This window comes from Neoarius graeffei, chromosome 20 (genome assembly GCF_027579695.1).
Source record: "Neoarius graeffei isolate fNeoGra1 chromosome 20, fNeoGra1.pri, whole genome shotgun sequence".
Taxonomy (NCBI): domain Eukaryota; kingdom Metazoa; phylum Chordata; class Actinopteri; order Siluriformes; family Ariidae; genus Neoarius; species Neoarius graeffei.
The window spans coordinates 16,125,516-16,151,565 of NC_083588.1; the positions used below are offsets into that span (position 1 = coordinate 16,125,516).

At 42.1% G+C, this 26,050-nt stretch overlaps 1 protein-coding gene across 4 annotated transcripts in view; it reads left to right on the forward strand.

Moving 5' to 3' along the window:
- slc25a23b (solute carrier family 25 member 23b) overlaps window positions 1-26,050 on the forward strand; it is a 98,262-nt gene that overhangs the window by 44,880 nt on the left and 27,332 nt on the right. Inside the window, exons 2-3 of one of the 4 annotated variants that reach the window (XM_060901332.1) lie at window positions 13,000-13,010; window positions 15,462-15,470. The exons of 2 other annotated variants lie outside the window; for them this stretch is intronic. In XM_060901332.1, the coding sequence (XP_060757315.1) occupies window positions 13,000-13,010; window positions 15,462-15,470 (20 nt within the window). Of the gene's footprint in view, window positions 1-12,999; window positions 13,011-15,461; window positions 15,471-24,734; window positions 24,790-26,050 lie in introns of those variants that run through there. One more of the 4 variants, XM_060901334.1, reaches the window with a different exon arrangement.

Sequence of the window (26,050 nt, forward strand, 5' to 3'; positions counted from 1 at the left end):
AAACATAACACTTCTCATTTAAACCAAAAAGTTCTATTTTGGTCTCATCCATCCACAGAACATTTTTCCAATAGCCTTCTGGCTTGTCCACGTGATCTTTAGCAAACTGCAGACGAGCAGCAATGTTCTTTTTGGAGAGCAGTGGCTTTCTCCTTGCAACCCTGCCATGCACACCATTGTTGTTCAGTGTTCTCCTGATGGTGGACTCATGAATATTAACATTAGCCAATGTGAGAGAGGCCTTCAGTTGCTTAGAAGTTACCCTGGGGTCCTTTGTGACCTCGTCGACTATTACACGCCTTGCTCTTGGAGTGATCTTTGTTGGTCGACCACTCCCGGGGAGGGTAACAATGGTCTTGAATTTCCTCCATTTGTGCACAATCTGTCTGACTGTGGATTGGTGGAGTCCAAACTCTTTAGAGATGGTTTTGTAACTTTTTCCAGCCTGATAATCAACAACAATACTTTTTCTGAGGTCCTCAGAAATCTCCTTTGTTCGTGCGATGATACACTTCCACAAACATGTGTTGTGAAGATGAGACTTTGATAGATCCCTGTTCTTTAAATAAAACAGGGTGCCCACTCATACTTGATTGTCATCCCATTGATTGAAAACGCCTGACTCTAATTTCACCTTCAAATTAACTGCTAATCCTAGAGGTTCACATACTTTTGCCACTCACAGATATGTAATATTGGATCATTTTCCTCAATAAATAAATGACCAAGTATAATATTTTTGTCTCATTTTATTAACTGGATTCTCTTTATCTACTTTTAGAACTTGTGTGAAAATCTGATGATGTTTTAGGTCATATTTATGCAGAAATATAGAAAATTCTAAAGGGTTCACAAACTTTCAAGCACCACTGTACATAAGCAAACAAAATTAACTAATGGAAAAAACAAATCAAAATTATATAATAAAGTATCTATATGCATCGGAAGCTTACACATATGAAGACAATTAAAAGTCTTGAAACCTATGAAATGAAATATGAGAATGCTAGAGTTGTAATTAAGGTATACATACATAAGCAAACAAAATGATGATGAAACCAATGAAAGAAAACAAATCAAGAAAAGAAAAGAAAGAAAACTAATGAAAGAAACAAATCAAAATTATATAATAAAATCTATATACATTGGAAGCTTACACATATGAAAAACAAATAAGAGTCTTGAAATCTATGAAATGAAATAAAAAATAAAACTAATAAGTTATTAAACATAAAAGGATATTAAATGTAAATTAGTTCAGCAAAAGTATTTATTAAGTCAAAATTGTTGACTCATCCTACTTCATCCTGTATCTATCAAATTATTTTTCACCCATTTTTAAACTGTATTTATTTAAATTTTATGTGAACACCTACACTTCCTGTATACTTCTGCCCACCGGGGCGCCAACCAAATGAGTCTGTATGTGGCTACACAAACTTTTGGAGAGCAGGTGACCTGAGGCTGTTTTAATTGGCGGCTTCAAGATTTGGCCTGGAGCACAGCAAAGTGCGCCCCAGTCCCGCCCTCTTTTATTAGCAGCCAGTTGGAATTGTTTTTAAGTATTTTTTTTTTAAAAGGTGATTGGACAGTTTTTTTTTTTAATGGACCTTGATGTTTGCGGCTGTCGCTCACTGCCGCTCGTTAGACAGGAGCTTTCACACAATGGCACAAAATGGACCCGCGGAGAAAGAAAATTCTGTTATTTCTTTCCAGAAACATCCTTTTATATGGCATACACTGGAAAACAAAGAGAGAATAAAGGAGCTTGGACCATCCATCCATTATCTGTAGCCGCTTTATCCTGTTCTACAGGATCGCAGGCAAGCTGGAGCCTATCCCAGCTGACTACGGGCGAAAGGCGGGGTACACCCTGGACAAGTCGCCAGGTCATCACAGGGCTGACACATAGAGACACAGACAACCATTCACAGTCAATTTAGAGTCACCAGTTAACCTAACCTGCATGTCTTTGGACTGTGGGGGAAACCGGAGCACCCGGAGGAAACCCACACAGACATGGGGAGAACATGCAAACTCCACACAGAAAGGCCCTCGCTGGCCACGGGGCTCGAACCCAGGACCTTCTTGCTGTGAGGCAACAGCGCTAACCACTACACCACCGTGCCACCTCGAGCTTGGACCAGACTAGCCCAATTTAAACATTAAACAGCAGGCAGGTGATCGGGGACGGGCTTACAATTGCGGTTTCTCCCACTCTTGTTATGACAAACGGAGCTGGCTTGGTAGATGCGGTGTGAGTAATGTATTTTATTGCAGAATGTCAGCAGCGAAATATTGTGGACAGCGATGGGGCTACAGGACCTTAAACACCTTTTTGAAAAGTGTAAACTGCACACAAGTAGTCACAGCCATCTTGACCACTGTTTGAAGCAAAGTTTCTTTGGCAGGCTTAGCACTGCTGAAGGAGGGCAAAATTTATGTTCAAGTCGTGCTTGTTTTAAACCTAAATATTGCCAGCTTCTATGTACTTGCTCTAATCGGTAAATAATACTCAAGCAATAATTTACTTGGACTATATTATCAACAGTGTTGGAGTTGAGTCACTAAACCTCAAGTCCAAGTCCAGTCTCAAGTCCCCAGTGTTCAAGTCCAAGTCATTAAAGAAAATTTTGAGTCGAGTCCGAGAACAAGACTCCAACCACACTATTTGATGGTGGCTGTTGCTGCCTTTATGTGAAACCGTCTCTGCAACCATGTTTGACTAATGTTCCTGCTCGACTGCCCCATTTTTAGTTCATAGGCTCCAGATTAAAAGCTTGTTCATCGCTCAGCAAGCCCCACCCACTATCAACAGGGCAAATAACATGAGAGAGGGTTAACACTAGCTAGTTCATCGGTTAGCAAGTCCCGCCCACTATCAACAGCACAATGAACACAGCGTGTCACTTCCTTCTCCGGGTGGAGTCTTGCCAAATAACGACTGAAGTTTGAGGTCGTCCCCGTCGTCTCCTCAATAGTTCTTCTACATATGGAACACACAGCAGTGCTTTTTTCCCCCACTGCACGAGAAGTCTGTATAAGCAAAGCGGACAATCTTAGGGGCTTCTCTCCAGGCATTTTAGCGCCATTAACGTTAGTTTGTTCCTGAACATGACGTACAGTATGAACAGGCGAATGTGCATCCTCTTGCACGAAATTAGTATAAAAATTAATGTAAATATAAATATCTTTTGCCAAATTATTATGGCATGTTACAAAAAATAAAGAAAAAACCAGAGTCCTCATCTCCAATTTATGAGTCCGAATGCAGTTAATGCACGAGTCCGAGTCATCAGTGCTCAAGTCCAAGTCAAATCATGAGTCCTGGACTCGAGTACTACAAACCTGATTATCAAAACTTCACTCTTTGTTACTTTAATTTGTGCATTTACACTTACATACATGTCAACCTATACGGAATGTCCGTATTTTATACGGATTTGATTCAATAAACGTAGTATACGGGCGTATAAATAAAGTTATACGGATTCTTTAAAAAAACTTCAATATTTATTTAGAGCTATAATCAATTCCCATGATGATAAAAGAGCGCATAACATTCATTTACAAACGTACTGTACACTACAGACAGCCAGTAAAGAGTCTTATGAAATTGCGCGTTATCTTGTGGTAGTGAGACTTCGTTCCACTTCTGATCATGCGCACACTGCATTGTGAGAATCCCGCCAACCGGGAAGTAACATTTTGTTTGAAACGCATATTTCCACCTGAGCGACTTTCACTAGCGACTGAAAAGATTCTGAATGGGCACTCCGGCAAGATCAACACAGACACTTGCTGTGACATGCAGCCTAGTGAGGTACTGGTGCAGACTGCTAAAAAAGCTGTCATGGAGTACAATTCAGAACATTAGAGTGACACTTTGTGTTTTTGTCGAACATTGGAGCTTTGTATTCATTCTGAAGGTTTATTGTTATTAAAATTGAATAAAAAGTAACTTGGATATATCATTGTTAATTATCATTCAAATTTTAGGTAAATTATTTTAATTTGCATCTTATACGGATTTTATAAGGGAAATACGGATTTTGGAGGTTGGTTATACAGGTTTGATTGACCAAAGGTTGACATGTATGCACTTACCATCTTTCACATCATTAACTGCTTGTTGGCTGTAGAATGGGACTCTATACATTCTGTATGCTGCTGTTGCAGTGGTCCTGGACAGTGCTTGAGCAACATTAGTGTCTTTCTTTTTTGATTGGTTTGAAGGTGCTTTTTTTTTATGGGAACTTTTGTCGATCATATTTAATGGCATGCTTTCTTTCATCCTAGATGTTTTTTGGTTTGGCTTCTTTAAATAAAGGCTTTCCTCATAATGTGAATATCTCTTAACACTAAATGAAAACTCAACTAAAACTAGCTCTTCATCAAAAATGAAAACCAAACTCAAACCACTTATGCACTCATAAAACTAGATGCCACGATTCAAACCAACATTGCAAAATATGTTCCTTTCCTGGACAGCACTTGAGACTGCTTGGCCACGAAGGATTACATTGCAAGTTGAAGTTATGTAATGTGGCACTTGCATAGTCAGTACACAGTGGCGCCACACTGCGACTGTGGAATCGCTACCTGAGGCTGGCCTGCCAATTACATTCTTAAACACACTCGAACTTGGTTAAGCATACACATACAGACAGGTGCCTCTATAGCAGAGGCTCCAACTCTCCCGCTTTAGGGAACATTTAGAAAATCCTCCCAACCTCCCGCTGACCCTTACTACACATGATTAGTTAAAAAATATATATAACTTGATACGTTTATATTGACGAAAATTAATACAACCCCGATTCCAAAAAAGTTGGGACAAAGTACAAATTGTAAATAAAAACGGAATGCAATAATTTACAAATCTCAAAAACTGATATTGTATTCACAATAGAACATAGACAACATATCAAATGTCGAAAGTGAGACATCTTGAAATTTCATGCCAAATATTGGCTCATTTGAAATTTCATGACAGCAACACATCTCAAAAAAGTTGGGACAGGGGCAATAAGAGGCTGGAAAAGTTAAAGGTACAAAAAAGGAACAGCTGGAGGACCAAATTGCGACTCATTAAGTCAATTGGCAATAGGTCATTAACATGACTGGGTATAAAAAGAGCATCTTGGAGTGGCAGCGGCTCTCAGAAGTAAAGATGGGAAGAGGACCGCCAATCCCCCTAATTCTGCGCCGACAAATAGTGGAGCAATATCAGAAAGGAGTTCGACAGTGTAAAATTGCAAAGAGTTTGAACATATCATCTACAGTGCATAATATCATCAAAAGATTCAGAGAATCTGGAAGAATCTCTGTGCGTAAGGGTCAAGGCCGGAAAACCATACTGGGTGCCCGTGATCTTCGGGCCCTTAGACGGCACTGCATCACATACAGGCATGCTTCTGTATTGGAAATCACAAAATGGGCTCAGGAATATTTCCAGAGAACATTATCTGTGAACACAATTCACCGTGCCATCCGCCGTTGCCAGCTAAAACTCTATAGTTCAAAGAAGAAGCCGTATCTAAACATCATCCAGAAGCGCAGATGTCTTCTCTGGGCCAAGGCTCATTTAAAATGGACTGTGGCAAAGTGGAAAACTGTTCTGTGGTCAGACGAATCAAAATTTGAAGTTCTTTATGGAAATCAGGGACGCCGTGTCATTCGGACTAAAGAGGAGAAGGACGACCCAAGTTGTTATCAGTGCTCAGTTCAGAAGCCTGCATCTCTGATGGTATGGGGTTGCATTAGTGCGTGTGGCATGGGCAGCTTACACATCTGGAAAGACACCATCAATGCTGAAAGGTATATCCAGGTTCTAGAGCAACATATGCTCCCGTCCAGGCGACGTCTCTTTCAGGGAAGACCTTGCATTTTCCAACATGACAATGCCAAACAACATACTGCATCAATTACAGCATCATGGCTGCGTAGAAGAAGGGTCCGGGTACTGAACTGGCCAGCCTGCAGTCCAGATCTTTCACCCATAGAAAACATTTGGCGCATCATAAAACGGAAGATACGACAAAAAAGACCTAAGACAGTTGAGCAATTAGAATCCTACATTAGACAAGAATGGGTTAACATTCCTATCCCTAAACTTGAGCAACTTGTCTCCTCAGTCCCCAGACGTTTACAGACTGTTGTAAAGAGAAAAGGGGATGTCTCACAGTGGTAAACATAGCCTTGTCCCAACTTTTTTGGAATCGGGGTTGTAGTTGACTTTCCACTTTTCGTGTGTCTGACATTGTATGGGTGGACTCGAGTGTGTACCCCGTGGTATATGCCGATTCCCCGGTCGGTACACCGATCGGTATAACGGGGGGGATTGGAGCGAATGCCGGAGGAATATGCGCGCGCAGATCAAGCGCGCATATGAATCGAGCGGAATTCGGTACGCCGCGGGGTCACACTGAGCCACCCAATGTCTTAGCAGCTACCGATAAAGCATACAGATGGCGCTATTAATGATACGCGTGAGAGAACGAGAAAACCCGCGACACTCAACCATTTTGTTTGTTTTTTCGCGTCTGCATTTATCGCCTGCTCGTCTTTAACTTTATGTTCTCTTGAATGAGATAATGAAACGAAGTTCCGTTGGTGGAAATGGCAAAAACCAAACTACGAAGAAAAAATATCAGAAAATCACCAAGATAAAGTTCGGATCGCCCGTCGCGATGGTCACCAGGGACGAATGGCGGACTATTTTGGACAGCAGCAAGACGACCCTATATCTGACAGGGTTAGATCACCAGACCAGGCATTAGATTCTAACGAACTTGTCTGACTTTTTTTGTCTGACTTTTACTAACTTAGACTTAGAATATTATTAGAAGAACATTATCATCAGAGGGTCTACCATTGGCAATTTATAATAGTCATTATTGACATTAACATTGACTTTAGGCATATTAAAGTTTGGTCTATAGTCACTGGATTTATCTAGATCTGTTACTATTAATAAGATTTAATTGACACAAAATGTGGTGAATCATTCATATATAAACTTGTCTCCCTCCGAGCTACTCACAGAGAGGGAGAATCCATACCTGCCAACCTTGGAAAAAAATTTTGAGTAGCAACTTATCGCGGCGGTGCGGTGCAGCACGGCACGAGGTCAGGCACATTTGCTGATCAGTATTGAGTGTTCACATGCTCACTCATTACAATGTATTACTAAGCACAGAGTTCCCACTCACCACCATATCTAGTTATTCAACATACAAGTAGACTATGAAGAAAACAAGAACTCATCTCATCTCATCTCATCTCATCATCTCTAGCCGCTTTATCCTGTTCTACAGGGTCGTAGGCAAGCTGGAGCCTATCCCAGCTGACTACGGGTGAAAGGCAGGGTACACCCTGGACGAGTCGCCAGGTCATCACAGGGCGAAAACAAGAACTCTTTTAATGAAAAGGCATGAATATATTTCCAATGCTTTCACCAAGACATTTGGCACAAGGCAACTGTGCCTGAAAAATATGTCCCTTATACAGACCTTAAACTTAAAAATAAGGGATAAATGTACTGCCTTTGGCATATTGTGTCTTAAATACATTGGGAATTATAAACAACAAAGAATCCCAAATAGCATGCTATGTCCCTTTTGACATTTAGCATTATATTGTATAGATAACAGAAAAACCAAAGGGCTATAGCCTATGAATTTTAAAACAGACTTTAGACTTTATAAATAACTGAAAACTGCTATGTCCCTTGGACAGATATCAAACATATCTTGGGATTGTAAGAAGAATGAATCCAATCTTGGCACTGAATCTGTGGCAGTTACTTTTTTTTGAATGTTTTTTACCCTCCACATGACGCCGGCAGTCTGCAAAATACACACACACACACACACACACACACACACACACACACATAAAATCCTTTTTTCATAAATTTAGTTTTGACCGTAAAAGAGATTCTGTTGCTCCTCGCTACACTTTGAACTAGGCTACACTAAACATCAAAAGTGAATATTCCAGAGTACCTATATAAATATATATTTTTCAATATTAATATTTAGTAAATGCAAACTGATAACCACACTTACAGAAAAATTTACTGAAAATAAATTATAGGCTACTCTGGCCTATCCAATAACATAGCCTTTATAATATTCATATTCACTGACCTGGCCTAATTTGGAAAAAATAATGGCCTATGTATAGCCTGGCAAGCCAGACTAAATGTGAATATTTAGTCTGGCCTCGATCCGTAGACATTTCCGATGGGTGTGGGAGGAACAAACCGCTGTCTTTCAAACTGTCTCTGTGCGTATAGGCCAACGCTCTGACCAATCAGCGCAACAGTGACTGTGACGTAGTCAGAGCACGCAGTGGGGGAGACCTTGAAATAAATAATTTTTCAAAATGCGTATTAATTAATAAACAGGTTCTAGATATTAAGAAGTTTGGAGATAATTACCACAAGTTTGGAGTCTGTACCACATACAGTGGTGCTTGAAAGTTTGTGAACCCTTTAGAATTTTCTATATTTCTGCATAAATATGACCTAAAACATCATCAGATTTTCACACAAGTCCTAAAAGTAGATAAAGAGAACCCAGTTAAACAAATGAGACAAAAATATTATACTTGGTCATTTATTTATTGAGGAAAATGATCCAATATTACATATCTGTGAGTGGCAAAAGTATGTGAACCTTTGCTTTCAGTATCTGGTGTGACGCCCTTGTGCAGCAATAACTGCAACTAAATGTTTCCAGTAACTGTTGATCAGTCCTGCACACCGGCTTGGAGGAATTTTAGCCCATTCCTCCGTACAGAACAGCTTCAACTCTGGGATGTTGGTGGGTTTCCTCACATGAACTGCTCGCTTCAGGTCCTTCCACAAAATTTCGATTGGATTAAGGTCAGGACTTTGACTTGGTCATTCCAAAAGATTAACTTTATTCTTCTTTAACCATTCTTTGGTAGAATGACTTGTGTGCTTAGGGTCGTTGTCTTGCTGCATGACCCACCTTCTCTTGAGATTCAGTTCATGGACAGATGTCCTGACATTTTCCTTTAGAATTCTCTGGTATAATTCAGAATTCATTGCTCTATCAATGATGGCAAGCTGTCCTGGCCCAGATGCAGTAAAACAGGCTCAAACCATGATACTACCACCACCATGTTTCACAGATGGGATGAGGTTCTTATGCTGGAATAGAATGTTTTTCTTTCTCCAAACGTAACGCTTCTCATTTAAACCATAAAGTTCTATTTTGGTCTCATCCGTCCACAAAACATTTTTCCAATAGCCTTCTGGCTTGTCCACGTGATCTTTAGCAAACTGCAGACGAGCAGCAATGTTCTTTTTGGAGAGCAGTGGCTTTCTCCTTGCAACCCTGCCATGCACACCATTGTTGTTCAGTGTTTTCCTGATGGTGGACTCATGAACATTAACATTATCCAATGTGAGCGAGGCCTTCAGTCACTTAGGCCAAGTTTACATTAGACCGTATCTGTCTCGTTTTCTTCGCGGATGCACTATCCGTTTACATTAAAACGTCTGGAAACGCCGGGAAACGGGAATCCGCCAGGGTCCACGTATTCAATCCAGATCGTGTCTGGTCCGGTGCTGTGTAAACATTGAGAATACGCGGATACGTGGATACGCTGTGCTGAGCTCTAGCTGGCGTCGTCATTGGACAACGTCACTGTGACATCCACCTTCCTGATTCGCTGGTGTTGGTCATGTGACGCGACTGTTGAAAAACGGCGCGGACTTCCGCCTTGTATCACCTTTCATTAAAGAGTATAAAAGTATGAAAATACTGCAAATACTGATGCAAATACTGCCCATTGTGTAGTTATGATTGTCTTTAGGCTTGCCATCCTTCCACTTGCAAGTGTTAAGTGTGCATGCCCGATATGCACTGAGATCACACACACAGTGGCTCAGTCCCGAATCACTGCTTGTGCACTTCACTCGCGCGCTCTGTGAGCTGTGCAGGGCCGGAGTGCGCACCCTCCAGAGGGCACTCGCTGTTCAGGGCGGAGTGATTTGGAGCGCAGGATGCCTGCGGAGCCGAGCGTATCCGTGTATTGGTGTTGCTGTGTGCACGCGAATCATGTATTGGCGTTGCTGTGTGCACACTAATCGTTTTAAAAACGTTAATCTGATGATCCGCTGATACGGTCTAATGTAAACCCCACCTTAGAAGTTACCCTGGGGTCCTTTGTGACCTCACCGACTATTACACGCCTTGCTCTTGGAGTGATCTTTGTTGGTTGACCACTCCTGGGGAGGGTAACAATGGTCTTGAATTTCCTCCATTTGTACACAATCTGTCTGACTGTGGATTGGTGGAGTCCAAACTCTTTAGAGATGGTTTTATAACCTTTTCCAGCCTGATGAGCATCAACAACGCTTTTTCTGAGGTCCTCAGAAATCTCCTTTATTCGTGCCATGATACACTTCCACAAACATGTGTTGTGAAGATCAGACTTTGATAGATCCCTGTTCTTTAAATAAAACAGGGTGCCCACTCACACCTGACTGTCATCCCATTGATTGAAAAACACTTGACTCTAATTTCACCTTCAAATTAACTGCTAATCCTAGAGGTTCACATACTTTTGCCACTCACAGATGTGTAATATTGGATCGTTTTCCTCAATAAATAAATGACCAAATATAATATTTTTGTCTCATTTGTTTAACGGGGTTCTCTTTATCTACTTTTAGGACTTGTGTGAAAATCTGATGATGTTTTAGGTCATATTAATGCAGAAATATAGAAAATTCTAAAGGGTTCACAAACTTTCAAGCACCACTGTACTTAACATACACTCTTATTTTTTTCAAGTGTTTTTCAAGGGTTTGCTTAAACTGTTTGAGAGTTTTTATTTTTATTTAGTGGTGTTTGGTGAAATAATTTCCCTTAAATTTAAAATAACGGGAAAATAAGAAACAACCAAAAAGTAATGTTTCAAAGCTGTTTATTAATTCTTCGTACTGCACAAACTAGCCCCATCCTTTTGGCTACGAGCGGAGCCAGCTGGTAGATCAGAGTTTTGCCATAGCCGGTCGGCAAAACAGCGAAAACGTCCTTCTTGAAAAGGAATGAGCGGAGAGCCTCTTCCTGCTCATGTTTCAACGAAAACTCCAAGTCTAATTCTTCTAAAACTGATTCCAAAGCGGAGTCAAACGCGTGCTGTTCACTAGCCGTAGCCATCTTTCCCGTTGTGCTTTCTCCAGCGTCGCGCAGCTTTGTCGTCACTCCTGCAAAAGCCCGCCCAAAGAATCCAAACAAAAACCTTGCGTTGTGACTGGCGGGCACGATTTGATGCCCGGGGTGTTTTTGTTTATATGGTGCGAGGCTAGACCCACTCGCTAGGCAAAAATATTTTTGGCCGCTAGGCGGGTGGGTCTAGTTTACTAGGCTAGCCTATGTATATAAATGCTAGCACTTCTATGTTAGCAATATTATTACCTGTATTTCCTTGATGGCTAATGCCAAAATCATAATTGCACACTGTGCAAAATGCATGATTAGGCAGTTTAGAGGGGCGGAGGCATGGCCATTGATCTTGATACTTCGTTAGGAACTTCTGAGGGACATAGACTCGCTTCTTTTTAGATTTGCTTCCCTCTCTCTCTCTGTCAGTATCCTCATCTGACGTCATGTGTATTATTAACTGCAAGGCACACACATACACAAACACACATCATCATCCACCACATGCACTTACGGTACGTGAAAACACTTTGTGCGCTGCTCATTGAATCTCACATGCACGAGTAGCCTAGTTCAGAAGATTTTAACGCGTCTATCGGTTGACTGGATGGAAACGTCAGTAGGCTACTATATTTTCACTTTAGGCTATGCAATATTTTTTGGATTGAGAAGCCTGGGTCAAATATCAAAACAAGCTGGAACAAATATTTCCTTCAGATAAGGCGGAACACTGTGCTTTGAATTATGACGTTAGGACGGTTGTCCTTGCTTTATTCACAATACCCTTGCCCTGCCCATTTACCTTCGAAACGGTGTTTAGCACCGCCCTCCCTTGTAAAACCAGTCACAGTATGAAGATCGACCGAGAGGGATGAAAATCAATTTCGTTACTTTCGTTTTGACGGCTCCTCGGCTCTCCGCTTAGCCTCATAGCCTAGGCCTATTTGAAGAGTTTAAAACTAGCGCTGTGATTGGTCGAAATCTTCTTTTCTCTACAGGTTGCTGGTCAATGCGGTTACACCCATAGACGAGTTGCCTAGTGCGCGAATGCACAGACAGTTGAACTGGAATATTAAAGATCTTTGAACTCAAAGCCATAAATGGCTTTTTGCATATTTTGAAGTGTTAAATCGTAGCAGCGTAGTTTGATGTCTAAATACGTAACTGCTACGCAAAATGCGTAAAGGTTGGCAGGTCTGAGAATATCCCTCTTTGCAATTTCCCAAGTTGAAGCCTCTGCTATAGGCTTCAGTCAAAGGCCGAGCCAACAAAAGCTGAACCAAAAACTACAATAACTCTGCCCCCCAACACACACACACTTTTTTAGCACCAGTTGCCACTGCTATGCCGTGTAGGAGATTCTGTCTCATGGATATCCGGGAGCAACATTCACTGATGTTTCACATCACGGCTGTTCAGAGATGTTTGTCAGTTTATTGAAGGACAAACATGAGTATATATCCACATTCAAGAGTGTGGTGTAGCTACAGTGCAGTGGCAGCTGGTAGTCTTTCAAACAGGGGAGGCTGGTCGGTTACGATATTTCCAGATTTTAAAAGAAAAAAGAAAAAACACATCAATTTTGCCCATACTCTTGCCTCTTATCTGGCTGATTGTTGGCAGGGTCACAAACTGTGAAATAACAGGTTCTTTTGGCCCATTAGCCTACTGTCCAATATACATGATGGTGGTGCTGGGGGGGGGGGGGGGGGGTATATTTTAACATTTTATATTTTAAAATTGTGGCATGTTGTTTAAAAATTGATCATTATTGAAAGCAGCTCTTTGTCAGGAACCTCAGCAGTAACAGCAGAGTGTTCTGGAATAGGCACAAGCACTGACCTTGGGGAGCCAAACATAGAGCTGGGTGCCACACATTTCATTCAATGACACTTTCCCTATATTTTACTTATTTTGACTGAGAAATGTTTTATTGACAATTTTGATAACCCTTCACTTTTAATCCAGGTCTGTAGTGTGAAATGTTCTCGGCTGTGTTTTTGTTTAAAAATGTTTTCCAAATTGTAGCTGTGTTTAATTCATATCCAGAAAAATATATATTCCAATATAATATACTCAGCATAAACATTTTAAATAGATTCTATATTTTTGGTCCATCCATGACATATTACTAAAGTAGCCTATTTACTGTTGTTGATGTGGGTCACTTGCTGTTAGCCAATTCACTTTCTCGTACCAGGAGAGCTGAAAGGAACGAGTATTATTCCCTACCTTTTTCACCAAGTCAATTTGAGGCGTTGGTCTACCCTGCTCTTTAATTTTAATTTTTTTCCTCGAAAGGAAGACTGGCAAATGGCTTCGCCAAAATTAAATCAGCAATGCTTGGCATCCGTGCGCAGCTTTCTTGCTAGCTGACTAGCCCCCTCAAGTTCAAGTTCAGTCACTCAAATAAACGAAATTTCTGGAACTAAGATAGCAAACTTGACAACACTATATTTACACTTTATTTACAATGAAAATATATACAAACTAAAAAAGCTGGTAGAAACCGTATGTAATGAATGAAATCGAAATGTAAGCTGATCTCTTACAATACACCACACCACTTGCGAATCCGCATGGGACTGAACTGAGATTCACCGCTGCCTGTCTATATTTGAAACGAGCTGTCAATCAAAGAAAATATCAGGCCGCTTTCACCAATCACCAGTCTCCTCGCGGAAAGCTTTGCCATGTCCCTCCCACTGTGAGGCTGGGAGTCCGGTGGGCGGGCGTTTTCGCAGTATTTGTCCAATAACCGTCTTGCATTTTGATATTGAAACGCGCATAGCTCCCAAATGCCATTGAAGTCCACTGAGGCTGGGCTGCATCGCGCTGTCACGAGGGGGAAAAACTCACGCACACATTAGGTGAACTGGGGAAAGTTATAACGGAATGATTTCGCACTGTAGTTGGCTTGAGCACATATATTTCTATGATTCTGGATCTGAAATAGCAATGTTATAAGGTCGGCTATAACATAAGCCTAGCGCAATTCATCCTACATGATGTTCGTCATTTTTAGAGGAGGCTGAGCCTCCCTCGTTGTCTTAGAGCAATCGCCCGTGCTACAGTGGTGCTTGAAAGTTTGTGAACCCACCAGTTGCCAGACAGATATCTCTATCAAACACCAATCTCAAGTAGTACAATCCTGCACAATTGTGACATATGTCCTGGACAATGTGCTTTGCCATAGCTCTATCGGCACTGTTTTGGAGAAAAAGGTTTGTGCACACAATTAGTTTTTCCTTCTATGAATCACTTGAATCCTTTGATTTAACATGTTTGGTGGTACCTTCTTGCAGTTTCCGAGCTTGTACATTTCTTTGCTGAGTACCAATTGCAAAATTGTTACTTCATGACCATGACCCTATGTGAAAGCCTATAAAAGTTCTCCACTACGTCATCCTCGTCTGCCTTCCAAATGCTCATTTTGTCAAGGAGGTGAGCAAGTGGATTTAAAGATGCTGAGTATAGCACTTTAATCCTGTTTCTTGCTAACAAGTCTAATCCTGTTATTGTTAAATCTGCACCATCAGCTGAGAATGTGTTGCTGTATCTTGGTTGGCAGTAAATCGATTTTATTTCTTTATATAAACTTTTTTAACTTTTTATTTTAACTTTATTTTATTCTCCCATAGTGGAATATGCAATTAGAACAGACTTTTTGCCTATTGTTTGAGTCAGCTTGTAAAAGTGTGGGCTCTATATACTTAAGTCTAGAATTTATTGCGAATTGCTAAACTTTGTCAGCTTTCACAACCTCCTGTATTTCAGGGCAGGATTGCAAGCTGTTTATTCTCCCCAGCCAAAATGGAATCAGATGATGGACATGATTTAATACCCCAATTGTTTGGGACCAGAACATCTTTGACAAGGCGGCACAGTGGTGTAGTGGTTAGCACTGTTGCCTCACAGCAAGAAGGTTCTGGGTTTGAGCCCAGTGGCTGATGGGGTCCTTTCTGTGTGGAGTTTGCATGTTCTCGCCATGTCTGCGTGGGTTTCCTCCGGGTGCTCCGGTTTCCTCCACAGTCCAAAGACATGCAGGTTAGGATAATTGGTGGCTCTAAATTGACCGTAGGTGCGAGTGTGAATGGTTGTTTGTCTCTGTGTTAGCCCTGTGATGATCTAGAGAGTGAAGTGAGCAGCAGGTATGGCTGCAGATCTCATTAGGTAGAAGAAGGTAAGCTCCTTTGTAGTACTATTGTGACAGTAACAGAAATGGACAGAAGCCTTGGTTCATCAGTGGAAAAGGAAGAACGAGTGACTTGCACTGGACATGTACTGGAACACAGATTAGAGAATCTGGTAGAGAGCCTGGGCCGCATGTAAGAGCTGAAATGCAACAGTGCAATGAAGTGCAGAGCTCAGGGGAACGTAGTACAGCTTCCTTGTATGTACTTATGTATCTTTAAGAGTACACTGAAGTTGTGACCTGGTAAAAGAACATGCATACTGGCTGCAATGGCATATGCAGAAGCCCTCTGTTTATGTTCGAGAGACTAGCTGGCTCAGTAGTGATGGTTGATGATACCTTGCACAAAAACATAATTGTTACACTATATCAAATCGATCAAAGTCCTTCCCACACCATGTGAAGAAGAAGAAGAAACCTTTATTTGTCACATACACAGTGAGATTCATCCTCTGCATTTAACCCATCTGAAGCAGTGAACACATGTGCGCACACAGCCAGAGCAGTGGGCAGCCATACTACAGCGCCCGGGGAGCAGTCAGGGGTTAGGTACCTTGCTCAAGGGCACTTCAGCCCAAGGCCGCCCCATGTTAACCTAACTGCAGGTCTTTGAACTGTGGGGGAAACCGGAGCACCCGGAGGAAACCCATGCAGACACGGGGAGAACATGCAAACTCCGCACAGAAAGGCCCCTGCCGGTAGCTGGGCTTGAACCCAGAACCTTCTTGCTGTGAGGCAACAGCGTTAACCACTACACCACCTTGCCGCCCATAAAAACATTGAAGTGCCATCACAGACTCTTAAAGGTTAAATTTAAAGGGTTGAAATAAACCCCTCTGGTTTAGGCCACACCCCATGATCTGGCGCATAAGGCGGCACCGATCCCCATTTCCGTAGCCCTCGGCCTCTCGCCTATTACATAGCTAGGGTTATAGTGGGGGGCTAATTCTCTGATAAACATGAGAGTTTGACTCCCCACTCATATCTGTATTGCAGTGTGCTTTGCCAGACAGCAGTAGGTACCATTTTTATGATGGTCTTTGGTATGACCCAACCGTGAGTAGAACTCACGATCTCCCGATTGAGAGGCGGACACGCTAACCACTAGGCCAGCTCATGGTATTGCACCATATCAGGAACATCTATTACAAGCCACACACACACGTACGTACAATCAGATTTAAAGTGTATGTAATGCCTCTAAACCCCACTTTTTTTCCTTGTACAAAGCAACAATCATGATGTTGATTGACCATGTGTTTTCGAACCATAGCTGATCCAAAAGGCTATAAATTAATGGAAAATCCATCATTTTCACGGAATCTGCCGAGACTCAGCCGGAAGATCCCGAAGGGGTGTGTGACGTCACGTGTAACAACACAGGTATTAATTTCGTTCCCGTGCGCAGCAGTGGTTAGACCAGTCTTGATATGGAATCATGTTTTGGAGAGAATTCTGATAGTGATTGGGATTCTTATATGTCGGATGAAGGAGCAGATGATTATCAAGGATATTCTGGAGTAAATGGTTATCTTTTCGAGCCCCCAAGACGAGAAACCGATGCCAGTTCATTCAGTTCACGACAGTCTTCCTCTGTAGCATGCAAGATAGATAGATAGATAGATGTGCAGAATGCGGTGGTTAGCTTTCATCATGTTTTCCTGAACAAAACTAAAAACAAATCAAGTCTTGCGATATTGCAATCTGAGAGCATTTAGCACGTTTCAGTTAATAATGATTGCGTGCACGCATTTTTCTTCCTGTTAAAGTGCATCAGGTATGATAAGATCGGATGTTGCGAGCGTGCAAATGTTGCTCATAATCCTGCGTCTGATGCAGAGTGTGTGTGAGAGAGATAATAGGGGAATTGATGAACTGTCCAAATGTCAGATCAAATGTCATTTATTAAATAAATGGGTTTCTTTTTTGCTCCATTAATTCCCATGTGGTCGTTGTGGTGGTGATGAACACTTGATGAATCGGATTTATTATTAGTAGGCGACACGAAATCCGCCCACTTCGTTTGCACAAACCTCACCCACTGTCGCTTTAGATTAGTGTCATTTCTCGGAAATTCGTGCACTGAATGTCCTGTTGTATATGGATTTGAACATCCAAACACAACGCAGCACTTTCACATCATTATTTTTGTAAGATTCCAACAACAGTCTCCGATTTCAGCGAGTAAACAAGCACGGAGTCAGATGAACGGAAATGACCCAGATAACCGGGGTTCCACGCATGACGTCATGCGAGATTAGCCCCTGGGGAAAGGCTGCTTTTTCCGGGATCCAGAAGCCGCGATTTATCAACAGTTTTGTGCTTGATAATAAAATAACAAATAATTAATATTATTTTCCCCCCTGGCCCTGCGATAACCTGGCAACTTGTCCAGGGTGTACCCCGCCTCTCGCCCGTAGTCAGCTGGGATAGGCTCCAGCTTGCCTGTGACCCTGTAGAACAGGATAAGTAGCTACAGATAATGGATGGATGGATTTCCTCCCCTGTTTTATGAATTCATTTTGGTCGTTACTAATGATATATATTCATTTTAAAGCATTACATACACTTTAAATAACATTTACATAATTATCTGAGATATATGTCGATGCTTTCTCCTTTTAAAGTAATATAGCATTAATAGAACAGTTCATTCTGGGATGATTTGTCAATAATAATTCTCTTATCAATTTGAGCGTGTAATGGAGTTGTGACCTGATTAAAAAGAACAGATATACTGGTTGCAATGGCAGATGCAGAAGCACTAGGCTTGAGATTAATGTCTTTTTAGAGAGACCAATTGCTGGTGGTACATGCTGATGAGGCCTTGTGCATACCGTAAATCTGTGCTATATACAGTCTGAACATCAGTGAGCTGACATGCTGATGTCCAAATATAAGCTACACTATCAAGTGTAAGTCGAATACAGTGATATATTTGTTCCTCGCGCTTAAGGACATAAGATTTTCCTGCACAAATTATTGCACGTTTGATTGTCTTTATACTGTTTTAAAGATGAGATGCAGATAGTGACAGACCAGCTATGCACTGGTGCCCTTGTAGCATAGTGGTGGTCACAAAAAATTGGAGGCTCCTCCCTTACATCCTCTGATGACAAAATTTACGTCAGGCAGATCCTAGCGGACTCTCGTGTACTTGTGGATGTCGAAAGTATAACACTGGCCAAAGAGATGCAATAGGCCCAGTTATCATGGGCACAGTTCAGGCTACATGAATCTGAAGAACATGGTGCTGCAAATTGGTGGAGTTGCTAAACACAGAAGAGAAGTTTAAGTGGTTCAAATAACATTGGTGAAAACACTCTGCACCACTTGAACAGGCCACTCATGCTCAATGATTGTCTTCTTGTCTGAGACACAAACTATAATATGTGTGGCAACAGATTACATTTCAATATCCTTTTACACCTGCACATTTTTCCCAGGATCAGAATGTTGAATGAGTCTCATTCTCAGTAAAGTACAGTATCAGGCCCTGGAGTGATTCTTCTTCTCAAGGTTGAACAACATCCGAATTTTGAGCAGAATTTATGCAAACTGTGTCAGAATTATGAGTGATGCTCGTCTCCAAAAAGGACCAGTATGAACACGTTGATTTTTATTTTCAATAAATGTTTATGGGCGGCACGGTGGTGTAGTGGTTAGCACTGTCGCCTCACAGCAAGAAGGTCCTGGGTTCGAGCCCCGGGGCCGGCGAGGGCCTTTCTGTGCGGAGTTTGCATGTTCTCCCCGTGTCCGCGTGGGTTTCCTCCGGGTGCTCCGGTTTCCCCCACAGTCCAAAGACATGCAGGTTAGGTTAACTGGTGACTCTAAATTGACCGTAGGTGTGAATGTGAGTGTGAATGGTTGTCTGTGTCTATGTGTCAGCCCTGTGATGACCTGGCGACTTGTCCAGGGTGTACCCCGCCTTTCGCCCGTAGTCAGCTGGGATAGGCTCCAGCTTGCCTGCGACCCTGTAGAAGGATAAAGCGGCTAGAGATGTGATGTGATAAATGTTTATGCAACACTACATACCTAAAGTACAAAGTGGATTCAAACATCCATCCATCCATTATCTGTAGCCGCTTATCCTGTCCTACAGGGTCGCAGGCGAGCTGGAGCCTATCCCAGCTGACTATGGGCGAGAGGCGGGGTACACCCTGGACAAGTCGCCAAATCATTGCAGGACTGACACATAGAGACAAACAACCATTCACATTCACACCTACGGTTAATTTAGAGCCACCAATTAGCCTAACCTGCATGTCTTTGGACTGTGGGGGAAACCGGAGCACCCGGAGGAAACTCACGCGGACACGGGGAGAACATGCAGACTCCACACAGAAAGGCCCTCGCCGGCCACGGGGCTCAAACCCAGAACCTTCTTGCTGTGTGGCGACAGTACTAAACACTACACCACAGTGCCGCCCTGGATTAAAAAAATTTTTTTGAACAATTTGGCACCTTTCAAGTGGCTCAGTTCAGTCCAGTTTAGCTCTGCTGCCATGCACACAGAAAATAGGCTGCTTTCCAGCGGCTCGGTTTGGTTCAGTTCAATTCAGCTCAGCAATGCTGTTATTCTCTCACTCACTCACTCACTCGCATGCACGCACCCACACAAACATTGGGCTCACTCATTGAAAAAGAGAAAAAATAAGCATTTACAAATTAGAGACAGGGGTGCCATGTGTAACAGCTTTTTGAGTTGGGACAATGAGGAAATGGGAGGCAGGCTTCAAGAACAGCTAAAAACATCAGGGTTACTTTTGGTCCAAGGGGTTGGGAATGGTCAGCCTATTATTACCTCAAAAGGAGACGATTTGGATCTCGAATTGGGAGTTATTCAAATTTCACAAAGGATGGACGGTAGAAGGTTACAGTATGTCAGTAGCCTTAGTCTGTCGAAAAGTTATGTCTAGTTATGTCAGGAGACAAAGAAAAACAAGAAAACATTGAATAAATGGGTGATTCAGAAACATATGGGTAAGGTTGGGCAGCACGATGGTGTAGTGGTTAGCACTGTCGCCTCACAGCAAGAAGGTTCTGGGTCCGAGCCCAGCGGCCAACGGGGGTCTTTCTGTGTGGCATTTGCATGTTCTCCCCATGTCTGTGTGGGTTTCCGCCGGGTGCTCTGGTTTCCCCCACAGTCCAAAGACATGCAGGTTAGGCTAATTGGTGGCTCTAAATTGTCCATAGGTGTGTGTGTGTGTGTGTGTGTGTGTGTGTGTGTGTGTGTGTGTGTGTGTGTGTGTGTGTGTGAGTGAATGGTTGAGAAGAGAAAACGTCTATAAATAATCCAGTAGAAGGCAACGGGAAACCACTACTGTAATGTTCCCTAGAAACTTTGATGGCTGAAGCCGTCAAAGCGGCCACGTCACTGTAGTGATATGCTAAAATGGATGGGTAAGGTTTTCCCTCTTTGGCTGCCCACTTACCGTAGCGACTTGGTCTGTCAAGTGGTTCCCACTGGCCTTAGTTGAGTCACTAGAGTCATTACCTTTGTTTTTGACACTGGATAATCGTTTTGGGCAGGGAACATGCATTCAGAAGAGATGCGACAAGAGAGATGTATGATATAGGCTTACCATCAGTGGCCTTAAAGCCACGTGAGTGTCAAATTTTCCCAAAATTATGAGCTACCCCAAAGGCATAATGGGAATCTGTAGAACAAATAGAATAGCCACACAGAGAAAGTAAATCATTAGGTTTTGAACAAGAGCCATTAAGAAACACGTGCACACCATGCTCAAAGAGAATCTGAGTCATATCAGACCTCCGTGATGAGGTGGCAGTAATTTCATCTAGACAGAGATGTTCCAACCATGCTGGATCTGGGCTGGACGTGCAGGACAACAACAGGCAGTGTAACAAAAGAGCTGGGGTACCAGCTGACGTAACAGGCTTGATAAACAAGTTTTGCATAGCACACAGAATAGACTCGTAACACCACCAGAACACCACTAAGTGGTCATGTGTTGTGTCTGAATATTGTTTAAAATTGAGTGTACCTGATGTGATGCATGTAAAATCAGAGGGTGAGACAGTATTAGTTTTTTAGCATCAGTCACCATGACAGCAGAGGCTGCAACAACACGCAAACACATGGGCATATCTTGGACCACAGGGTCCAGTGTCTAAACTACAGGATGATTACTTCTGTCATGCTCTTGGACCATGACCACCACTGGGGTCACTCTGTCCTCTGAGACATACAGGTGGAATGGCAGATTGTAGTCAGGCATGCCCAGCTGATGTGAAATTTTTTTTCAGATAACAGGAGGAGTGCACGGTGGTGTAGTGGTTAGCGCTGTCGCCTCACAGCAAGAAGGTCCGGGTTCGAGCCCTGTGGCCGGCGAGGGCCTTTCTGTGCGGAGTTTGCATGTTCTCCCCGTGTCCGCGTGGGTTTCCTCCGGGTGCTCCAGTTTCCCCCACAGTCCAAAGACATGCAGGTTAGGTTAACTGGTGACTCTAAATTGACCGTAGGTGTGAATGGTTGTCTGTGTCTATGTGTCAGCCCTGTGATGACCTGGCGACTTGTCCAGGGTGTACCCCGCCTTTCGCCCGTAGTCAGCTGGGATAGGCTCCAGCTTGCCTGCGACCCTGTAGAACAGGATAAAGCGGCTAGAGATGATGAGATGAGATGAGAAGGAGTGCATCATTTCAGAGGACAATACAATGTCACTGGGCTGCTCTTTGAGGCAAGAGTTTCTCAAAATATTGTCATGATGAGAACAGTCTGGAAAAGACAGCATGGCAGTCTTATTTGAAGGGGGAGCCACCTTGAGTATCACAGAGAGTCTATCGGATGAGAGACGACACTCACCTTGAGACATGTCAAAGCCTACGTATCGCACCAAGGGCTGACAGAACTGCAGTTTGGACCGTAAGGCTTTAAATCCACATCTAGCCAGGTGCACAAGAAGAGCCTTGTTCACACTTGGACTCGTCTTCAACTGAGAGTAGAATGTCCTCCGCATATTGGAGCAATGTGCCTCCATCAGGAAGGGTCAGAGAGGTTAGTGAGTCATGAACAACAACAACAGAGAAAACTGCAGGGGGGGTCAATGAACCCTCGAGGTATGAATGAATGGTTTATTTCGGTTACAATCTACAGTACAAAACTTAAATTTTGTGCACTCAGCTGACAAAGAATTATGATACATGCTTGCACTAAACAGCTCATCTCATCTCATTATCTCTAGCCGCTTTATCCTTCTACAGGGTCGCAGGCAAGCTGGAGCCTATCCCAGCTGACTACGGGCGAAAGGCGGGGTACACCCTGGACAAGTCGCCAGGTCATCACAGGGCTGACACATAGACACAGACAACCATTCACACTCACATTCACACCTACGGTCAATTTAGAGTCACCAGTTAACCTAACCTGCATGTCTTTGGACTGTGGGGGAAACCGGAGCACCCGGAGGAAACCCACGCGGACACCATGCAAACTCCACACAGAAAGGCCCTCGCCGGCCCCAGGGCTCGAACCCAGGACCTTCTTGCTGTGAGGCGACAGCGCTAACCACTACACCACCATGCCACCTGCACTAAACATTTTCTCACAAAATTTTTTTAACAAACTCTGTAACCGAAAAAGGAATAGGCTGAAGCCAAGGCTTATTTTTGCCGATCCTGTACAATCCATAAAATAACCCAGAATATCAGTAATACAAGGGGAAAAAAATAACAAAAATTACTCAATTATTCTTCTTAATCATTTCACATGTCAATCATTTTACATTGTAATCCTTAATTATTTTACCTTTCAATGTTTTTTCAAGTGTGAATGGTTGTCTGTGTCTATGTGTCAGCCCTGTGATGACCTGGCGACTTGTCCAGGGTGTACCCCGCCTTTCGCCCGTAGTCAGCTGGGATAGGCTCCAGCTTGCCTGCGACCCTGTAGAACAGGATAAAGCAGCTAGAGATAATGAGGTGAGATGTTTTTTCAAAACTCAACAGCGATCTACACAATTTCAAATCATCGCTCAGTCCATTCCACAGTATAACTCCCAGAAATGAAACACATCTGTATTTAACATTAGTTCTCACATTACCTCTTTCAAAGACACCCAACCCTCTTTAATTTTCTCTTAATTTAAAAATTTTTTGAATACAGGTGGGAAGACTTTTATTCTTTACTCTAAATAGCATTTCTAATGTTTTTAAGTATACAGTATCTAAGAATTTTAAGGTACAAGACTCTATAAATAGTTTATTAGTGGTTTCACGATAGGAAGCTTTATTTATTATTCTGATAACTCTTTTCTGGAGTTTAATTATAGGGTCTACAGTATATATGTTCTATATGTATTTCCCCAAACCTCAACACAATATGATATATATGGCATTATAAGTGAGAAATACAATATACGCAGACATTTCTTGTTCAAAAAATCGCTTGTTTTGTAAATAATACCAATAGTTTTAGATAATTTCTGTTTTATATATTCTATATGTGGCTTCCAACTGAATTTATGATCTAAAATTACTCCCAAGAATTTAGTTTCATATACTCTTTCAATTTCAACTCCATTTAGGATTAATTGAATTTCACAATTTGCCCAAACCCCACCAAACACCATAAATTGTGTTTTATTTTCATTTAATGCTAACTTATTGATATCAAACCATTCTTTTAACCTGATCAACTCCTTTTCTACTGTTGTCAACAATTCTTTAATATCTGGTCCTAAACAAAATAAATTTGTATCATCCGCAAATGCAATAAATTTCAACTTATTAAATACTGTACAAATATCATTCAAATAAAGTATAAATAACTTAGGTCCCAATACCGAACCTTGTGGAACACCACAAGTTACTTTTCTAAGATGTGACACAGTATTATTAATTTTTACATACTGAAAGCTATTATTTAAATAACTTCTTATCTAATTTAGTGTAACACCTCTTATGCCATAACACTCCAATTTCTGCAGAAGTAAGGAATGATTAATTGTGTCAAACGCTTTATGTAAATCAACAAAAACACCTACAATGTAGGCAGATCCATGTGTATTGTTGCTGTTTAAAAGTAAAGGCAAATATGGGTTGAGTCTCAATGTTCATGGGGACACTGAAAAAATACACTGCAAAGATCAACTGTATATCCATCCATCCATTATCTGTAGCCGCTTATCCTGTTCTACAGGTTTACAGGCGAGCTGGAGCCTATCCCAGCTGACTATGGGCAAGAGGTGGAGTACACCTTGGACAAGCTGCCAGATCATCGCAGAGCGGACACAAAGACAAACAACCATTCACACTCACATCTACGGTCAATTTTAGAGCCACTAATTAACCTAACCTGCATGTCTTTGGGGGAAACCGGAGCACCCGGAGGAAACCCACGCAGACACGGGGAGAACCCAGGACCTTCTTGCTGTGAGGCGACAGTGCTAACCACTACACCGCCGTGCCGCCATTAACTGTATAGTCAACTTTAAACTTTGAGTTGCTCTCTTCTCTGTCCGCGTTCTCAACCTTTTTCTTATGAGCATGACCAGGGTAGTTTATCATTTACGTACTGTCAAACTCGTGCTGTCATCAAAGTGCCTAGGATAAGTTGACCCTCCATCCGTCCAGCCAAATTATCAACAAAAGGTTGCACAAAATAGCCCAAACTGTTGTCGTACATGAATTGATTTGGAATCTTAGATTCCCTTAGACTGACTACTTCCACCCATTTTGACATACACAAAAAGACAAAGCACAGTACACAGAAGGAAGAGAATTTCCTAAGTTGAGTGAGATAAATTTCAACAAATTACAATATTGGGAAATAATTGTCAGCTTGGAGTGTATAAACCTCTCAAGCTGTCTCTGGGAACACCATCGAGACCATAACCATACAGTATATGGCAGCTTTAGAATATATGTGGTTGACTAAGACTCCCTGACCTTCTTATTCCCTGAAATGCTTGAAGATAAGGATAACTGATAATAACATGGAGTACAGGGTGGGAGACTTCATTCCAGCTAGGATGGCAGTTCATTGCAGGACACCATGTGGAGACAGTTTGTCTCTGATGGAAATGGGTGGGGTGTGTGTGTGTGTGTGTGTGTGTGTGTGTGTGTGTGTGTGTGTGTGTGTGTGTGTGTGTGCGTCAGCACTGAGGCCATGCTGTCAGGTTGTGACTGTGTTAATCATGTCCTGTAATGCAAAAGGAGAGATTAACACTTGTCCAGAGTGTGCTTGGGTTACTGCTGCCAGGCTTCAGCACATTCAAATAGAAAACTGTTATAGTTCATAGTGTACCACTTCTTTTATTCACTTTTCCTCTTTTATGCACTTTCATACGTAAAATCGATATGACAAAATATTATGACGGCTGTTGAAATTAAATATATTTTGATACCTATGAAACAGTTTGTTTCCTGAAAGCAATACGGCCTTTTAATTTCATAAAATCGGTGAAATTTAGTTCACTCTGAAATTTGGTCATTGCGATATATGTTTATTTCTGTAATATCTTTAAAAAAAAAAACAGGCCATTCTGTGACTGAGAAGTTGTTTAATTTGAGCGGATTCCCGAGCAAATAATGTGCATGAAATCACTTGCTTTGTGCAGTCAAGCAGACAGAGGAAGTTCGTGTGCGCATGCGCAGGTTTACCTAGTTACATCATTCTGTCGCGAAACAAACA